The sequence below is a fragment of the Stegodyphus dumicola genome, chromosome 3, assembly GCF_044657685.1.
Source record: "Stegodyphus dumicola isolate Sdum_Otavi_A_Nest chromosome 3, ASM4465768v1".
In the NCBI taxonomy this organism is placed as follows: Eukaryota; Metazoa; Arthropoda; class Arachnida; order Araneae; family Eresidae; genus Stegodyphus; species Stegodyphus dumicola.
In genome coordinates, this window is record NC_140770.1 from 144105791 (window position 1) to 144124699 (window position 18909).

The following is an 18909-nucleotide window of genomic DNA, read 5'->3' on the forward strand; positions in this document are numbered from 1 at the left end:
TTGTTATTATTTCCTGTTGTTAGTTAGAACATTGCCTGTGTTTCTCATTAACGAATTTTCAGTCCATTGTCCTCCAATAAACTTATAAGCAACCTTTAGCGACTTCATTCTAATTTTAAATTTTAAAGAAATGCTTCTCTACGAAATAAACAAGTACTGCAGGATTCAGCAGTGGCTTTGATTTTCAAATGGAATCCCAAATGTTAAATTTATGCTAACCCGAGTTGAGGTTTACTTACTTTTAACTAATAGGTCATTTTAAGTTTGATTACTTTTCTATTACTCTCTTTTCTTACTACTACGCTTACTACTACTCTTTTCATGCCAGGATATAAATGAGATAGCGAACGTTTATTTAGATTAAGTTAGAAAATGCTGTTTAAGCAAGAGTTTCGGAAGTTAGTTTTAAAGCGTGTCTGCCTATTCCAGGCCACGTTGTGCTGTGATTATTAGCGAATTGCGTTGAGTGTTTCTGGCCATTTGATTTTGTCTCGCAGGATTGCTACAAACCAGAGCCTTTCCTGCTCATTAAAGTACTCTGTGAGCCGTTAGACTAATCTACCACACCTTGAAATTATTATTTATTTAGTATTTGTGTTATGCTAGAAGTGCTTGCTTATGTAAGCCGAAGATAGGTCATTTGTTAAGCTGTGTTTGAATAAAAAGGATCTTATGCACCTTTCTTGCGACTTCTGTTTTATTTCACAAGGCTATAAGTCTTTTTCTACAGTAGTCTTTTTCTTCAATAGTCTTTTCTACAGTCTATGTTCCCAAAGAGACATAGACTTTACAACTTTTGAACTCCTTAAAATTTTTACACATACTGATTTTTAACTCATGTAATTTCTTAAGGAATTCGTAAATAATGTGAATTTAAAAGATATGTAGATTAAGTTTTTAGTTTAAGTTTTTTTCATGTAGTTTAAGGTTAGCTATTATCATTTAGCAGACACTATGTCAAAGCAAATGCACATATTGAGAAAGAGTTTACTCTTCGAAATGTGATTGAAATAATTTACTAAGACTGAAAGATATTATTCTTTTCAATATTATTTTGATATACAATCATAGTATTAGACTTCAAATAAAAATTGCATCGAAAAAATCAACTGTAGGTCATTTTTTAATTGTTCTGTGAAGCTGAACTTTTATTGTGTTTAGGAAAAATTAAAAATAAATAAAGTGAATTTAACATGTAAAGATTTTTCAATATATTAAATCATTTCAAATTTACCTGACAATTTTTAAATTTCCCTATTTTTTAATTCAACGGCATAAATATTCTCTGACAAAGGGGAATGGGGTAATACATACAATTTTCAAATTTTAAATTATATAAGTTGCAGTTTTTAATAATTAAACAATACATAATATGTGTCATATCTATTGTTTTTTAACCCAAAAGAGTTATTAGTCTCAAAACACGATTTAGTGTTGTCTCACTTTTTATTCGAGTATATAATATAAATATAAGATATTATTCCTTCATATTTAATCTGTTTGTAATTAATTAACAAACTAAACTATTTAAAAGCAAGAGATGGAGTTCTTAAGAATATTATTTTTTTACTTTTGAATTGGATTGATATAAATAAAATTGATTTAAATAAATAAAAATGCATTTAATTCACGATATATCTAATTAAAAACATTAACTCTCTTTTTAGAATTACATTATATATTTTTCCACTTTTGATATACGGAAGATATAGATTGTTCCCCTGTTAGTCCAAATGTATATTCCTATAACATCCTATAAAATGTTTCGCTATTCCACCTGGGCCATCTGTATCGATAATCTCTACTGAAAAACCATATTAAACTTGATAAAAAAAACCTTTTAGGCAATCCTTAAGCTCTGAACCTTTTCCGTTGTATGTGGGCTGTTTTCGAAACTGAATTTTGGAGACACACATCAGATGGAGATGAATTATAATCCTTTTATTTTAGTTAGTATATTTCAGGTTACATGAGGTCTCGTCCTCAGCTTCTCCTCCCAACCATTTACTACTATGCGATGGGCAGTTAACTTCATTATTCCAAATTCGTAACTCTCGGCGGCCTCTCCTTCATTCTCAGCTCCTTCACTACTTCTTCCCAGTAGTATATGACTAAAACATTTATGACGTTATTGCTTGTGACGTAATTAACATTTTCAATTTTTTAATGCATAAATTTAGGTTAAAAAATATTGCAATTGCTTTGCCTAATCCAAACTGCGGATCAACCTTGTTTTTCCTTCCAAACTTAGTGTGATTAAGACACAATAACACGCCGAATAAATACTAATTCAGAAGTCAAACAACAAAAATCAGCGTTATATTTACAAAATTTTCACAGGACTAGTTTCGATGGTTTTACCGAACCACCATCTTCAGCTGCAAAACCGCAAATGAACCAGATAGGAAATAATGATTAGATAAGATAAGAAAGCCTGGACAAGAATAAGCAAGTGGCGCCATCTGTTGGTGAAACCAGAACTAAAACATAATTTCTTTAAAGGCCGAAGGCAAATTTGGATTGGAATTAGGATCGTTAACTAGAACAGAAAGATTTTTATGAATGTGAAATGCCTCTAGAAAATCCAGTTCTCCAATGGAAGATGTTTTTTGAATAATTTTGGCAGCAGAAAAACTGAAAGTGTGGTTTTCGGACCAACAATGTTGAGCAACAGAAGACTTCTGTGTTTCCTTTTTTCTAACATATGCCTCATGTTCCTTGACGCGAAATTTTAAGGCTCTCTTAGTTTGGTCAATGTAAATTAAACCACACTGGCAAGGAATCCTATAAATACCCCAGGAATTCATATCCGGAATGGGGTCCTTGAGTATGGAACTCGGAATTTTATTGATGGGAGAATAAACAACCCGAAAGTTAAATTTCTGCAAAATATGTGCAACTTTATAGCTAATTGATGGAAAGAAGGGAATGACAACAGAATTTTTATAATCTCCTAAAACAAGAGTGTGCCTTTTAGTGTGTTGAGATGAGAATTTTTTAACTGCTTGATTAATAATGTTGGGTGGAAAGCCCCTGTCAATAGCTACTGCTTTTAATGAAGTTTAAGAATTCCTGGGGTATTTATAGGATTCCTTGCCAGTGTGGTTTAATTTACATTGGCCAAACTAAGAGAGCCTTAAAATTTCGCGTCAAGGAACATGAGGCATATGTTAGAAAAAAGGAAACACAGAAGTCTTCTGTTGCTCAACATTGTTGGTCCGAAAACCACACTTTCAGTTTTTCTGCTGCCAAAATTATTCAAAAAACATCTTCCATTGGAGAACTGGAACTTGCAGTTAGTGTGATTGTTTTTCCCTTTAAACTTCAACGATATTTTATCAAAAAACATTCTGTACTTTTGGGCTGAATTTACTATTTCAGAAATGTTGCGCTGAAAAATATTTGTATTCTAAGATGGATTTTTTTTCCCCTTCAAACATTCACTGGAAAAATACTTACTATCTAAAAAAGTTGATTTTGAAATTGTAATCCATAAAAGCGTATTATATTTTCAACTGTTTTTTTTTTTTCGTAGATAAAGTTTAAACATCTTAGCTTTTCCTTCTTGATTAAATTAAATAACTACATAATTAAAAACTTATGAAACAAGATATATCGTTCTTTTTAAATTCCAATTGTCTTTTCAGAAGCTTTCAGGCTGATAATACTCATGTATTATTTATAGAAAAAATTACTGTAAATAGGTGTCAGCATTCCTTACAAAAAAAGAGTGATTTAATTTTTTGAGATAAGATACGTAATCATATTATACTTCTATTACGATTACACATTTCTTTGTTCTTATATATATATTTGTACATAAATGCAAATTACAATTATCAAGAAAATAAGCCCACATATTTATACGGCACATTTCAGAATTCGAATTCAAATTGTAGGGGTTCATTTTAATTTCTTAAAAGTTATTTTTAATTTTGAAACCCTTTCCTTTACTTCCTTGTTTCTCGCCTATAATTCACTGCCATAATGAGTTTTCAGTATCGCGTTTTAAGTAAATGACGAAGAAATAGTATTTAATGAGAAATTTCAGTCACTTCCGTGGAAGAGCTCAGAAATTCTCAGTAGAGCGTGTTCTGCCTTCTGCCTTGCTTTAGGCCGATCTTACAGCGTTCGGTTGTTTTCTTACGTGCTTGTTAGTAATCGCCGGTGAGGTTTAATTAAAGGCAAACTCTGTTAGTTATTTTCGTAGAGCTTCGGCTAAAGATTAGATAGTGAGAATTAGTTTAGTTCCTTATTTTCTGCCTTAAGTTAGAGCCCAAGCGGAGGCTTTCCTGGAAGCCCGAGAGGGGCCTACTGTAGTTATTCTCAGTTTAAATAAAAGGGTATTATAACACTTGTTTTGATTATTTCTGCAGTTTTAAGAACAGTGAATAGTCGCTAAACTCAAGTTCTAGTTGTTATGGACAATCAATTTAACTAGAACCTTATATAGTTTGTAATTTTTAGGAAACAGATTATATTGATAAACATTAAATTTTTTTTTGTTTTTTCTCACTCCACATAAGATAAAAGAACTTCATCTTGTGAGATTAAAGTTTCAAAAGTATGAAAACCAATTTTTTTATTAAAATTATGTATTTAAAGACGAGTATAACTTCAGCTATAAAATAGCAAAAGTATATTTTTATGTCATTGGAAATTTTGTTACCGAATAAAAGCATGAAATTTTATTTGCTTCTTCTATAGTAAAGTTTGTGAAAGCTTTCATTTTATTTACCTCTATTACTGATAATGAAGGATCTATATGCATGTATACTCCCCATATTCTGCAAAACGGTGACTCTTAGAACCATGAACATACATAGTTCTTTATTATAAAAACCTCTGAAGCCACGTGCCTATAGAACTCGCAATTTTGAATTGCAAATTTCTTTCATGTTTGGTGCGAATTTCAAGAAATTTTGACCTTTCCTTAAAATATTAGAAATTCATGTTTTAAATTTAATTAAAAAACTCGGCGATTTCAAATTGTCTTGTTTGTCTCTGAAATTTGATAAAAGCATTAAATTTAAAAGAAATGTGTTGCCACGATGTAAAATATTCTTGTATTCCACGAGCTGTGTTGCCAATCGGAAAAGCGTAAGGCATTTAATTTTTCTTTCCAATTTAGTATGTCCGTTAAAGAAATTAAATGATAAATTATTGATAAGAAACTCAAACTCAAAATTCATCTGTATTAATATAGTTACTGATCATCTAGTTATCGACTAATTAAAATTGTTATGTGTTTTTTTCTAGTTAAAAACAACTGTTGTAAGTTTTTCACATGCAAGCGGCTAGATGAATTAAAGGTTACCTTTCTTACAAACAAAATATGTTGTACTGATTTTACTAATTAGACTTTCGCGCCATGAAAAGCGCAATTTGAATTTCGTCGATCGGCGCAGTAGAACGGGAGATATAGAACTGCTCACCCCCTCTTTTTGCGCAGTCTACATTATTTTTTAAAGTATATCATACCTCCGATTTTATTCAAGGTGTATGATAATGCCAGCATTATGATTAAGAAAGAATCTCATATCAACAGAATACTAGATAAGATTCCCCAGTAAATCTCATTTGGCCCAAATTTAAGTACCACTTGATATTTACCAAAGCTTAGTTTACCATCTAGAACCTCATTGGTCTGAAGCATCAGAAAGGAAGCTTCTTCTACCCTTGCCATCAAATTTATCATTGCCGACATCAAATTTATGTGACTGGACCGCAGCATTGACCGAATGCTGAGAGTTCAGTGTGGATGCATTTGTTTAAGTCAATATATTTATTTAAAGTAAGGGATTCAATAAATTTCCTTGCGATGCCGAACTTTCGGAACACCCTATATAATATTCCAGCCTTAAATTTCCCATCCCATTTAATAAATCTCATATATGTAGCTATGAAACGTATGTAAAGTTTTTCAAGTGTTATTGGACATCGTCCTTCGTGTATGAATATCTGTTAAAAGAAATGAAAGCCACAAATACCACCTTCCTTTAGTTTTTATTGGTGCAAGATGAAATGATTTTATGTACAGCAGTATGTATGTATCAATTAAGAAGGAACTTTTCTCTATGTATATTTATATATATTATTAATGCACAGTACACGAGTATGAAAAGTACACTCAGCCAAGCTACGACGAGACATGATACATCTCTAGACGAGACAGTGACCCCCAATGCTGTGAAGTCCATAAAAATTTATTCAGCATCTTCGTTTTATTCAATGGAGATTTTTTTCATTTATTCCAAGCGCTTTATTCTTATGTATACAATATGTAGATTGATTCAAGTTTAGCAGTAATAAATGGAGAAGTACAGCTTCGTGTTTTCCAACAATTGCAGCTTGTGTTTCTCAGCCACTGGATTTGTGGATGTATATGAGAAAGCTTCTAAATTAAATTTTTGGATTTCGAAATTGGCGGTCAAATAAAATCATAGTAACATACTTAATTCCATTTAAATATTGTATGTGTTATTTGTTTTTAAAGCGACTTGAGTTCAAAGACTGCAAAATGCGGCTTTTTTTCACATTAAAAATCTTTTGCATTTTGTGCAATTTTTAAAATATTTGATACATGCAATAAATACAATTTTAGGTGTTCTTTAAAAAGCCTACAATAAACATAAAATATAATTTTTGGTTATTTAATTGTCTTGCAAGCACTTTATATTATATTCAAGCTATGGTTTATTATTTGAGTATTAATATTTTTAATCTGATGCACATATTAAACTCTCATCAGAGACGACGTCAGAACCCTAACAGATACATTTAAAAATACTTTGTTTGAATACGTGCAATTAATAAGCATCAAAATTTAAATCAAAGTTAAAGTTTTGAAATTTAGTATATATCTTGGGATACTGGTCATTATTATTTTGTATCAATATAAGTATTCCAAAGGAAAAGAAAAGGAATAATATTTTTTGGCATTTGTATATATTAACCAGAAAATTTAATAATTTTAAACATAGAAGTAATTTCGACTTGTTTTTTATTCGTTTTAAATTTAAAAATTTAATCGTAACCGAATATAAAATTTAACTATTTAATCAAAATTTATGTAACAATATTTATTTACTCTCGATCAAACAAATAATTACGTTATGCATAATAAACTGTCTAATTACTTACTCATAATTTCATAATTCAATAAAAACATCATAAATTATTTATTTGGTTATAATTAGACTTAATTCTACATTATTTCTAATTCCAAATCAGTTCGATTACATATAATTCAGAAGATCAGTTATAAAAATTTGATTAGTTATAATCATAAATTATATATTAATTTTACACGTATTTTCTAATTCATATTTTAATGGAATGCTTAATAGTATTTTATGCAAATATTAAATGAGAATTAAAAAAATTGATTCGAAACATCTCTCAATTTTTTTTCCCATTTAGAAACGTTTTTAGAAGAGTCATTCTAAAATTTTTGAACTGGTACGCTGCACTGCAACATTTTTTTTTTAATTATTGCCACTGCGCAAAACATAGATCTTTAATTTAATATTTTGCATTCGGGTAGTCGGGGTTTTGAGAGTTGATTTGGCAAACGATAGGTTTTTAAATTTATCTTCAAACGAAACTGTACGCAATAAAAACAAGAAATGCACTTCTTAAGTATTTTAAACTTTGTTTTATTTTTAATAAGCTTATTAATCGATATGATTTTAAAAGCATTTAATATACAGTTTTATCCATTTTATAATTCATGTGAACATTTGCCAAATTACTGTGATTATTTCTAACTCCACATATTACGTACCTGGTACAATTTTTTTTTTTTTTTTTTCTTTTCTCTTTTAAATTTAATAGTCGAAATTTACTTAAAAAAATTCTTAACATTCACTGAGAATCGGGGAACATTTTTATAGCCCTCTTCACTTACATTCGCATATAAAATTTAAGATAATCATACCGTAATCGTATTAATTGATGAAAATTTTGTGTGATGTCTACCTATAGTATTCAACATAAAACTATACAGAATTTTTTCAGCGCATTAAAATTACATATAAAAGTAAATATAGATCGTTCAATTCACTGCTAAATGTGAATCAATCTTCATTGAGTGCTTTGAAGTGGAGGTATAGTTATTTAACCGAGGGGTCTCTAAGCGCGTATTTACAAGTTTCGATGCATCTCAGTAAAACTGAAATTCGCCGAGAACATTTTTAGTTTAAAAACTATGTATATATATATATATATATATATATATATATGCAGATAATTCGTTTGCTTTCAAACTTTATTTCTCATTTTCACCATCGCAAAAGAAAGAAAAAATAATAGTTGATACTATATTTAATGCAAAATACTATGTATTTGCAGTTTTAAAGTGGGTAAAATTTGCAGTTTGATTCATCATTAGATAAGTTTTCATCAGTATTGTCGATATAGTACGAGTTAATATGTAAGCAGAAGTAAATGTATTAGGTTTCGATGAAAAAAAAAAAAAAAAAAAAAAAAAGATATTGGTTGATACCCTGTATCTGTATGGTGTCTGGTTTACTATAATGCAAAACATTCTTTTCTTGAGCTTTATCTCAACGACTGATTAGCTAACAAAATAAAATACTTTTGATTAAATTAAATAATAAAATATTAAGATTGAATAATAAAATTATTGCTTAAAACGCGACGCGTTTTCATTTCAACTTAAGTTTAAACAAAGAAATTAATTTAAATTTTACAAGTTATTTTTAGTTTTGCAGTTGGTTTTGAAAATACAAAATCTGCTGCTGTTAAGCTAAAATTCAAATAATGCGTTATTTATTTATGAATATAAAATTAGCATTTTAACAAAAAGATTAAAGAATTTTGCATCTAAAGTTGCACTTAAAATATTTCACATATATATTACCCTTCTTTTTATGTAAGTTAAACAACGGCAAATGTCAAACAGAATTTATAACGCTTATTTCGCTTAGCATAATTTTACATATAATTTTCTTTTTCTAAACTAAAACACATAAAGCATCTTTCGGTTCATAAGGAATAATATTTTTTTCCGAAATTTATATTTTTCTACCTTAATTGGTTTCTGAATTTTATAATAGATGTAGAAGCATATTTGATGTTTACATTAAATATTCCTCAATGAAGAAGATTAAATAAAATACAGCAGACTAAACAAATCTAAATTTTCTTCGACAATAAAACAGGGATTAAAAGCAATTTTTAAAATACATTGTGAAATTGTTAAAATACATTATTATTACAAGAAATCGTTTATTTTATGCAAGGGAAAATTAATACTGTATTTTTATATTTTTCATGTGCAATTAATTTAAAATTCGCTTTTAAGAATGTGTCTTTCAATAATATTTCATAGTTACGTTAAAATAATCGTTTTTAGGATATTCAAACTGCAAATTTTGGATGTAAGAAAAAAAAAATCTGCCATACTTTGGTTTATTATTGCTCCTTGCAAGGTTACCTGCCTTACAACACAGCATATTGATCGAGAGTAATAAAGTGGACGTAAAAGGCATTGTTTTTGTTACTGAAATAAATATAATATTTTGTAAAATGAAGATTTTTTGAAATGCAATAGGTACACTCAATGTACAATTTTTTAAATGCAAAAGGTTCCATTTGTTTCAGTTTTCCACGAAAACCAGTTGCAAAAATTCCATGTCCCGAGTGAAGCCGGCCATCAGATTTGGTCAAAATGCCACAAGCGATTTTGATTGATTTCGATATTCGAAGGAGGGAATGAAGTATCGAAATCAATCAGGTTCTGTTATTAATTGATTATTGTATTGTAAAATTACATTATTCCCGACCTGAGAAGTACAAAGTGAAAGAAATACAATGGTACTTTTGATCCTGAAAATTGTGGAGGGGGGGAATTGATGACAAAAGTAAAATCTGAGAAAAAAAAATTTCGAGATAAAGCAGTTCACATATCTGTAGAAAACACCATATTTCTTTCACATAAAAACCTTTTCTGCGAAAACAAATTCTGACAGGCCGAAGCCATTGCTACACTTTACAACCATATTTTTCGTCGAAAGACAGATCCGGTCCTCAGCAAAAAATTAAGCTTCGTGATCAGTCCATTTTTGCCAGTCAAATTTTGTGAAGACACAAAGAGCAATTAAGTCCCCATTTACGTTTCGATAAGGCAGGTTCGGAGCCGGATGATTCAGATGGACGTTGATATAATTTTGTTTCATATGTCAGCGTGACATCGATGATTTAGAGCACATGTGCGTGGTTGGGAAAATTATTGAATGAATCGGGACATACATGACACGACTCTTCCCATTTGTGATATAACCAATTTATATATATATATATATATATATATATATATATTTGAACATCTCATTCTCTATTTCAAGTGCAAAGTCTGGGCTTTCATTTGTTGGGATCACATTGCTCTTAGGAAATCTGCTTTCTGGAGCAGATCCTTTCCTACTCCGGCAACGATACACTTCCTATCAAAACGCCATTGCTCGATGGTGTCAATTCATTTGTTCACTCTTTATAATCCGAAAGTCCGGAACAAAGAGGTGACGATCCTTCCGGACCGCCAGATAGTGAGTTCGGAAATTGAGTCCAGAGCTGTGCGCAAGATGCCAGTGCCACAGAGGCCCCCTTATCATGATGATGATGATGGCCCACGTCCCAGCAACCGAGGCCTGGTTGCGGTGGAGCCCTATGTCAAGCCATGGCTCCAACCATGCTGTTGGAAGTGGCTAGACCCAAGCCTCCTGTCCCCAGCGGCAGTGGCGCACCGCTGGATGACAAAGACAGGCTAGAAAGTCCCGGCGCGCTGTTCATGTGCATGGGAGGCGATGTGACGAAAGATCCTGCCATTGAGATGTTCATATTGCTCTGGTGCATATAATGATTCATGGTCACAGACATCGAACCAAGTTGGCCGGCAGGCCCAAAGCTGGAAAAAGGCTTGTCCAGAGGTTTCAGACATTCAGGAATGGCAAGGCAGCCTTTCTTTTTCTTGCTCTTTGATGAGAGTTTTCGGTTTCGTGTTTGAATGCCTTCCTTCTTCATGGTAAGAGGTCGGTTCACCTGAGAAAATGTAAAAAGAAATTAATAAATAATCAATTAAGAACATGATGAAAAAATGAAAGTACAGACGAATTAAAAGTTTCAGCAGGTCAAATATTTCACGAAACATTAATAGATCCTTTATGGCCGTAAAATAACCGTGATGGTCATAAAGTTTTAGCATAACATGCATTATTTCGCGGCCAAAAGAATGTATATATCGTTATTACGTCATATATTCCATGAAAATCTTAAATAGCAGAGTGAATCAGATTCAAATTTCTGCAGTTCCAGTTATTTAGCTGATTATTAATAGACAGTATTTCCAATTGAAACGATATTTTATTTTTCTTTTCGAAATTAAGTCGAAAATAAACTATTATTAATGTTAAAATTATAAACATAATTATTTCTGCCTTACCTTATCTTTGCTGTTGATTTTAAAAACAGGTTTTGAAGGAATAAAATAAGACACTGGGTATTAGTAAATTTGTACCAAGCTGGACACCCAAAAGGAGAAATACCAATTAATAGTTTGCTATACGGGAAAGAATCTCTGTGTCCTAGAGGATTACTTAACACCAACTATCAGATAGTGCCCACATCACATTGTTACTTATTTTTATAACACTTCTGCAAATCCGATTTTAACGTTTATCCTAACTAGCAGAGAAAACGTTTTGCAATACAGCAGAGCCAAAACAGCAATAATAAAGCTGAATGGAAACAAACACAACAACAAAAGTCCGGAAACCGCATTGCGTGCACAACGTCTGTTACTTCGGTGACAGCGTAAGGCCGGACTTTACAACCCCCCTCTTCTGTACTTCATAATAATTACTTTGGAAGACCGACGCGAAGGTAATGCATCTTAATCGGCCTCTCTTTCATTGTTCGTAGGAATGGTCATTGCCAAAGAAAATGACTTGCAAATTCGGTGTCCAGAACTCAAAATGGAGTCTTATTGTGAGAAGCATTTCTCTCCACTCCCTCTAACTGACTATATATTTTTTAGAAAAAAAAAAAAATAATAATAATAAAAAAGGAGTAATGTATGCCCTCTGCTTTTGGTTACTTTTTTTTATTCCTTTTTTTGTTTTTCTGATTTTTTTCCCCCCGCGAGCCCCCAATTAACACTGTTGGCAGGAAGTATTAGTGATGTGTTTTGTCACGCAATGTGGCTTCTAAGCACGCACTAAACACTTGTTGCATGTTGCACCTTGCAGAGTTAGGGGACTTCTTCTTTATTCCATCTCTCTCAGAGGTTGCTTTATATTAAAAGAAGATAAATTATTTTAGATATGTATGTAACCGAAATCAACTGCTAGAAGAGCAAAGGACATCGAGATCATAATGTGTTAAAGCATAGGCTCAAATTTTTTTTTCTAGATTTTAGCTATGATAAGCAAAAAATCGCAATGATTTTAAATTACCTATTCATCCTAGGAAATCTTGTTGGTTGTCTAGTTCTCCTTCAATAGTGCATAATTTATCGGTGTAATTAACAGTCAGATCATTTTCATTTGATAAATCTATATGCGAATTTACACATTTCCTGAATGCTCAGAAAAATGGGCTGGATTAAAAAAAAAAAAAAAAAAAAAAGAGGGCATCTAAATAATTAAATTATTTTAAAAAATTTTTTTATTTCATACATTTGGTATTAAATGGTATCTTGAATAAAAAATAATGAATTTTTTTTATTTAATACATTTGCTTTATTAAAAATTCTTAACAAATAATTCATTAAAGTCAAATGCCCCGTGATGTTAAAATTTACGATATTTTGTACTTATTAACTAATGGGGGGAAGTTTTTCAGTGAAATACACTTTTAGTTTAAATATATAACCATCCAACACTTCTTCAAAATTAGTAAATGCAAATAAATCTTTTTACATGCATAACAGAACTGCAACGAAAAATGTATAACTGGCGTTTAAATTTAATGAAAATTTTCATTTTTATCTATTTATTATTCTAAATTTATTTCAAATACTAAATACGTTAGTCTGATAATAGCAGAACTACAGCATGAAAGGATGAATGCCTCATCTAACTTGTAACGTAATATTGATTGATTGAAAGTGTTTTGAATATAATGATAAAACTCTTGTAAATAAATTGTGATAATTATGAAGATCGTTCAGGTGATATGCATGCCAGCTTTCTGCTGCTAATAGGTTAGATGTTTTACTACTGCAAATGACCATCAAAGGAATTTCTAAAGATTCGCATTCTGTTGGAAAAAAACCTGCACAAACTTCGTGAAGCTATTCATTTTTTTCTATCGAACAGGGAAAGAACGATAAAGTAACTCATGTTCTTATCTATTCAGCAATTGGTGTGCGAAAGTTCGAGTAGGTGTGTAAAAGTGCTCTAGAAGGTGAATTCCGTATGCTAAAGTTATTCAGCATTAGGCTGAAGAATTGTTCAATATATATTTGACATTGCGATATTAAGCATTGCAGTTTGGAGGAGAAAACTGCTTGCAGGCAGTCGCCCCGAGCAACAGATAGGGCTGAACATGCAGGTGGCAAAGAGGAAAGTCGACCGACCACAGCATGGGAAGATCGGTGGACGATCCATTCGAAGGCGGCCACAGCCGGAGGGAGGCGAGGCGATTTGGTATGCGGCTCGCGTCCGTCACTTCCTCCGCTGAGGTCCCTGACACATCTGCGTCGAGAAGAGAAGGGGGTCCTTTGTGTGTCACCTGTCACGACTGCTCCTGGCCCCTTCTTTCCATTTATTTCTGAAGCCGTTGTTTCCTCTCTCGCTGGCAGAGCTGGGTTTTTATTTGTTGTTGTCTTCTTCCTCTTTGTAGCCTTCAAATCCATTGGCGTTGTTTCCGGGCCGACAACGCTCGAAACCGAAATTCTTCTGGTGAAGAGGTTTATGAAACAACAAAGAACAAAAAATTAATTGCCTTCTCTCCAAATTCGCGTTAAGGGTGCAAAACATGGATCTGTAATTTGTATCTCAACCTAATAAAAATGATTATTTATTTACAAATATCATAGCTGTATCTCGTAGATAGTTTTTTCCCCCTTCTTATCAATTACACATTGGTAAACGTGCTTGAATTTTTTTATTGCTTTTTAAAGCTTTGTGTATAGATCCTGGAACATCGTTTGGACTTTTTGTGATTGAGGCAAGTTAATGCATTAAGAGTTATCTTGCCTCAATAATGCCGAAAATTCAGTTTCTGATTCCGCTAATGCTTAGGCGTGAAATTTATTACAAACATTTATTGCTTAAAAAGCAATTTCTGTCAAATTTTACAATTAATTAATTTTTTATAGCTAATTCACTGGAAAATCTCTCGTACGAAAGAAAGTAGAAATCAATTACAGAAGGAGCATTTCTCTTCATCGCAGCATCTGAGTGAACAAAAACTTGAATATTGATAGACACATCTTCAGTCAGATTTCCTACATAAACGCTGTATGATTTATGTACAAAATTTCCAAATCAATTGCTCCAACTCAAATTTATACATCAGCTTTCCTGCATAGCTTACGAGTTTGCTGGGAAAGCTGCTTTCATAAGAAGGTGTTATAACATTAAGGAAATTTTCATTTTCCTTTTTCACGCTAGGTTTTGTTTTCTTAACATCATTTCTAAATTTATTATACTGCTCTATAATAAATAACTTATAATAAACGACGGTTATGCACAGTTGGATTTCCAGAAGTTATGCTTTTCACTATAAGACCCAAAGGTAAGTTCAAATAGTGAATCGTCGAGTTTAATAGTTGCTGAAAAGATGTAATGGATTACTAAAAAAAATAATTGTTAGTTTTAGTTGGAGGCAAAATAGAACTACCTCATTCCCAGAAAAAAATACGAATTATATGTCTGTTGGCTAAGCAACAGGCATATAATTCAAAGGAGCGTTTTTTCATTTACACACACATACACGTTTCAAGAGCATTTCGGCTACTGTCCTTTGGGCTAAAAATATTTAGAAACAACATAGCATTAGAATTTCCAAAAGATAACCTTGCACGCTGAGGTAGAATTTTTTTTTTAGTCCAAAGAGGCTTTGTCCCTGAGGTGCTATTGTTTTCGCTTTGCGATTTTGCGTCGAATCACTATGAATGTCCGTTTCACTTTTCAAACTGTTGCCACCTAATATTATCGCCCTGTGTTATATTTGAAGAAATTAAATAATGAAGAATCTGCATAAATTTTCTCGCATTGTGATAAAACAACTGTTCCTAGAGCCATCCAGTTTTGAATGACGTAATCCTCCTGCGAATAGGGGCATCTGGAAGCCCAAATTTGAAATTTCGAATTTATTTTATTATCGATTTCTTATTTTGTAAAACTTTAACAATTTTTTTATTAACAAACTCAAGGATTTCAAAGCAAACAATGGCAACGTTGTACAGGAAAAACATTTTTATCTCCAGCGCGCGAGTCTGTGTATCGCAAATCCTAAAGATATGCTCATTTTAAAATTATTTTGCGATATTGGTGTTGAACTGAATTTTATATTTAATAAATTCATTATATTTAATAAATAAAGGTAGCACACAGAATGTTAAAAATACGCCCCTTTTGAAGTAATTTAAAATCTGAAACTTTTAATATTTTTAATGTATATATTTCAGTTTTTTAAATGTAGAAATGCTGAATTAATTGATTTTGCTATTTTCGATTACATTTTATGCAACAAATATTAAAAGTATAATTAAAACTTACTGTTATTCTGTTCGCAGAATCATGCAAAAATGCATTTAATTTGATTTTCAAATACATATTTTCTTTCCGATTTGTGATCTAGCAAATTAGCGTACGCTGCCATTACAAACCACAAATGCTTAACAAACGCACGCACGTAAGCGCAGAAATGTCACTCTCCCCTATTTAAGAGAATGGAGGTAAAAAAGGAGGGGGATATAAAGGGAGAAGAAGAGACCAAAAAGAAAAAAAAAAAAAAAAAAAAACTCCGATGTACCGGCTCCATTCTTTATTTGTCGTATATTATTATTATTATTTAGGACTCTAACAGAAGCGGCAATGGGTCCAGTGAGCAAGCACAAAAACGAAACGACGGTGACAGCCTAAAGAAGAGGGATTAAATAAATAGCCGAAGAAGAGAGGAGAGAAAAAATAACCGGCACGATTGGCAGAGAATACCAATGAGGGAAGCGACCCAATTAAAGACGAGGGAGAGATGGGGTGTCGTACGAACTGGCTGGACAGACGAGCAAGCATAATAGTTCTTAGTCGCGCCACACTGGCTGTACCTTCCTGTTACATTGTGTACGGTTAGAACAACAGAAAATGCCTTTCTTCTCCCCTTCCAATATTCGTACAATGGTGCCACATCCGTGGTGCTCTGATTTCCACGCGACTCGGTTTCTCTTCAAAAACTCCTTGCTCCTCCTTCTAGCGTAGATCACACGTTCCACGTGTGAACACATTTGCTTCAAAGAATGCCGATGGCTGGCTGTGGAAGCAGTCTATATATCTGTTATGAATCATAGGTATCTTCAAAGAAGCTTTGTGTATAGATCCTGGAACATCGTTTGGACTTTTTGTGAGATAATAATTTAGTATTAAAACAAAGAACCCTCTTCAAAAAGACAGTTTCCACATACGATTCTTAATCGAGAATACATTTTATTAAATTCCTAGTATTAGCTCCCACTCTCCCTATATCTTGTTCAAATTCTCAATCGTTAATAAGATACTTTTTATTTACTTACTCAAGTTCAAATACATTTTTTTTTAAAACTTGTAGTGTTAATATTTTCACATATCAAAGTCAATTCCTACTTATTTATTCCTGTTTGTCGGACCTAAAGATACGCTGTTTTTATTAAATATATTATAAGACTTCAAATAATAACCGTTTATTAGGAATTCTCTGGTGCTGTAAAAATTAATTTTATAACAACTTATAAATTATAGTACAGGACTGTGATAAATGGGATTGTAATATTTAACAAAAATAAGTGGCAACAGTAAGACAGAGTTCTAAAGATTTTTAAAGTGTATGGAATTAGAGAATTGTAGTTTTATAAATTTGGATGAAGCGAATGTAATGTCCCATTATGTAGCAGAAATTCTCCCCCCCCCATTTCTATGTTAACGTGATAATAGTATATGTTTAAAATATAACCCTTTAAAATGGGTTCCTTGCAAAACAAAAACTCTTCGCAGCAGGTCAAGCATATGTCGCCTTGAGTCGTGTGAAATCATTAGATGGAATATTAATTGAAGAACTGGACTGCTCGAAACTCACTGGAAAGGTTCCTTGCAATAATGAGATGGATAGAATGATGGATACAAGAGATGGATAGAATGAGAAATTATAGACCATCAGCTTCATAAATTAGAAAAGGAAAAAAAAAAAAAAAATTAACAATGTTAAATAAAAGGTATCTAAAATAAATGTTTTCTTTGTTTACCTAAGTAGGAATTTAATAATTTTTTTATATCATTTGTTTTAAAACTTCAAATACATACGAATCAAATACAATCTTACAATTAATAGCAAAATGTCAAAATTTGAAACGGCAAAATGCCGTTTCAAAACTAACATACAAAAATTATTTCCGCGAAATTGTACAGTCTTTCTGAACTCCTTAAACCAACCAGAGACATTCTATTAGATTACAAAGTAACTTTAAATTGTTAAATTTCGAAATAGGACGCTTGGAAAGTATTTAATATTTTTGGCCGTAAGCTGAAGGAAACACACACATAAACTACTTGGCCCACAAACAAAAACGGCACACGTCGAAACAAAAGCAAGGTTCATTATCTGAAACATCAAAAGCCGTTCTATGGTCCTTTTAAACTGGTAGCTATCGACTGAAAATAAATAGAATGATATATACAACCAGCAAAAGACTTTTGAATAAGGGCATTAGGTCTCATCCTTCTCATAAACCATTATTTTTACATATGTACCTTAACAAACGATTCTGTCTAAAGCCTGATCGAGGGTAAAAAACGCATACAGAAAGGCACATTGTTTATAAAGTAAAGCAAAAAACCAAATTGGAAGCTCTTCAAGCGAGGTCGAAGAAACATTGCATTCTCCATTGAAATGACGTCGATTGTTCCCTGGCGAATTTGTGTTTTTCTTTCGCGGCTACGCCGATAGCACAACTGAAAATCCATGAGAACGGTTCCGATTTAAAGCCAATTTTTCCACATCGATTACTGGCCTTTAAAGTGGTTAATTGGTTATGCCGGTAATTAACAGCTCATAAAATAGGAGTTCTCATAAGTTCCTTTTTTTGCTCGTATTTGACCTCTTTTATTATCTTCCCTCCGTGTTTTCGTATATTATTTTATTTAAGAGAGGATGGATGTGTTTGTCGACGGAGAGGAAGTCTAAACAGTTGTCGAATCTGCACGCGATTTGGGTTCAAAACGAAATCAATTTCCACTGGCTTTGCGTGTTGTACGAAAGATTGAATACGGCAACATGGTTTGCAAAATCCACAGCTTTCCTCCCACCCCATCTTCGTGTTTGGGGAATATGTGGCATAACGGAAAATTTATACATGTAATCTGCATCTTTTAATGGAGATCGTATATAATAGGCATTCATTGAATAATAATTTCAAAAACATTCCAAATATTTGCGTTAAGAGAAAGACGGAAACGAGAAAAGTTATTTCATTTTGTAGCCTTTTTATTATTATCAATCTTATTAAATTATTATTATTATTATGTGCATTAAAATTGTCGTTTCTCTGACTCTTTTCAGATTTCTAATTAAATTTTTGCTTAATTTTATTCCAAATAACCGCCTGCGCGACCAGTTCTTTAACATAGTTCATATGAATATCTATATGTATATTAATTAATCGTAATAAATTGCCTAATACTTGCGCAAAAGCTT

General features: G+C 32.0%; 1 protein-coding gene across 10 annotated transcripts in view; it reads right to left on the minus strand.

Moving 5' to 3' along the window:
* Window positions 1-5987: 5987 nt before the first annotated feature.
* Window positions 5988-18909, minus strand: part of LOC118183479 (GATA-binding factor 2-like) — a 550695-nt gene continuing 537773 nt past the window's right edge. For all 10 annotated transcript variants that reach the window (XM_085813406.1, XM_085813403.1, XM_085813408.1 and 7 more), the window contains one exon: window positions 5988-11061. In XM_085813406.1, the coding sequence (XP_085669532.1) occupies window positions 10693-11061 (369 nt within the window). In that variant the 3' untranslated portion in view covers window positions 5988-10692. The remainder of the gene's footprint in view (window positions 11062-18909) is intronic.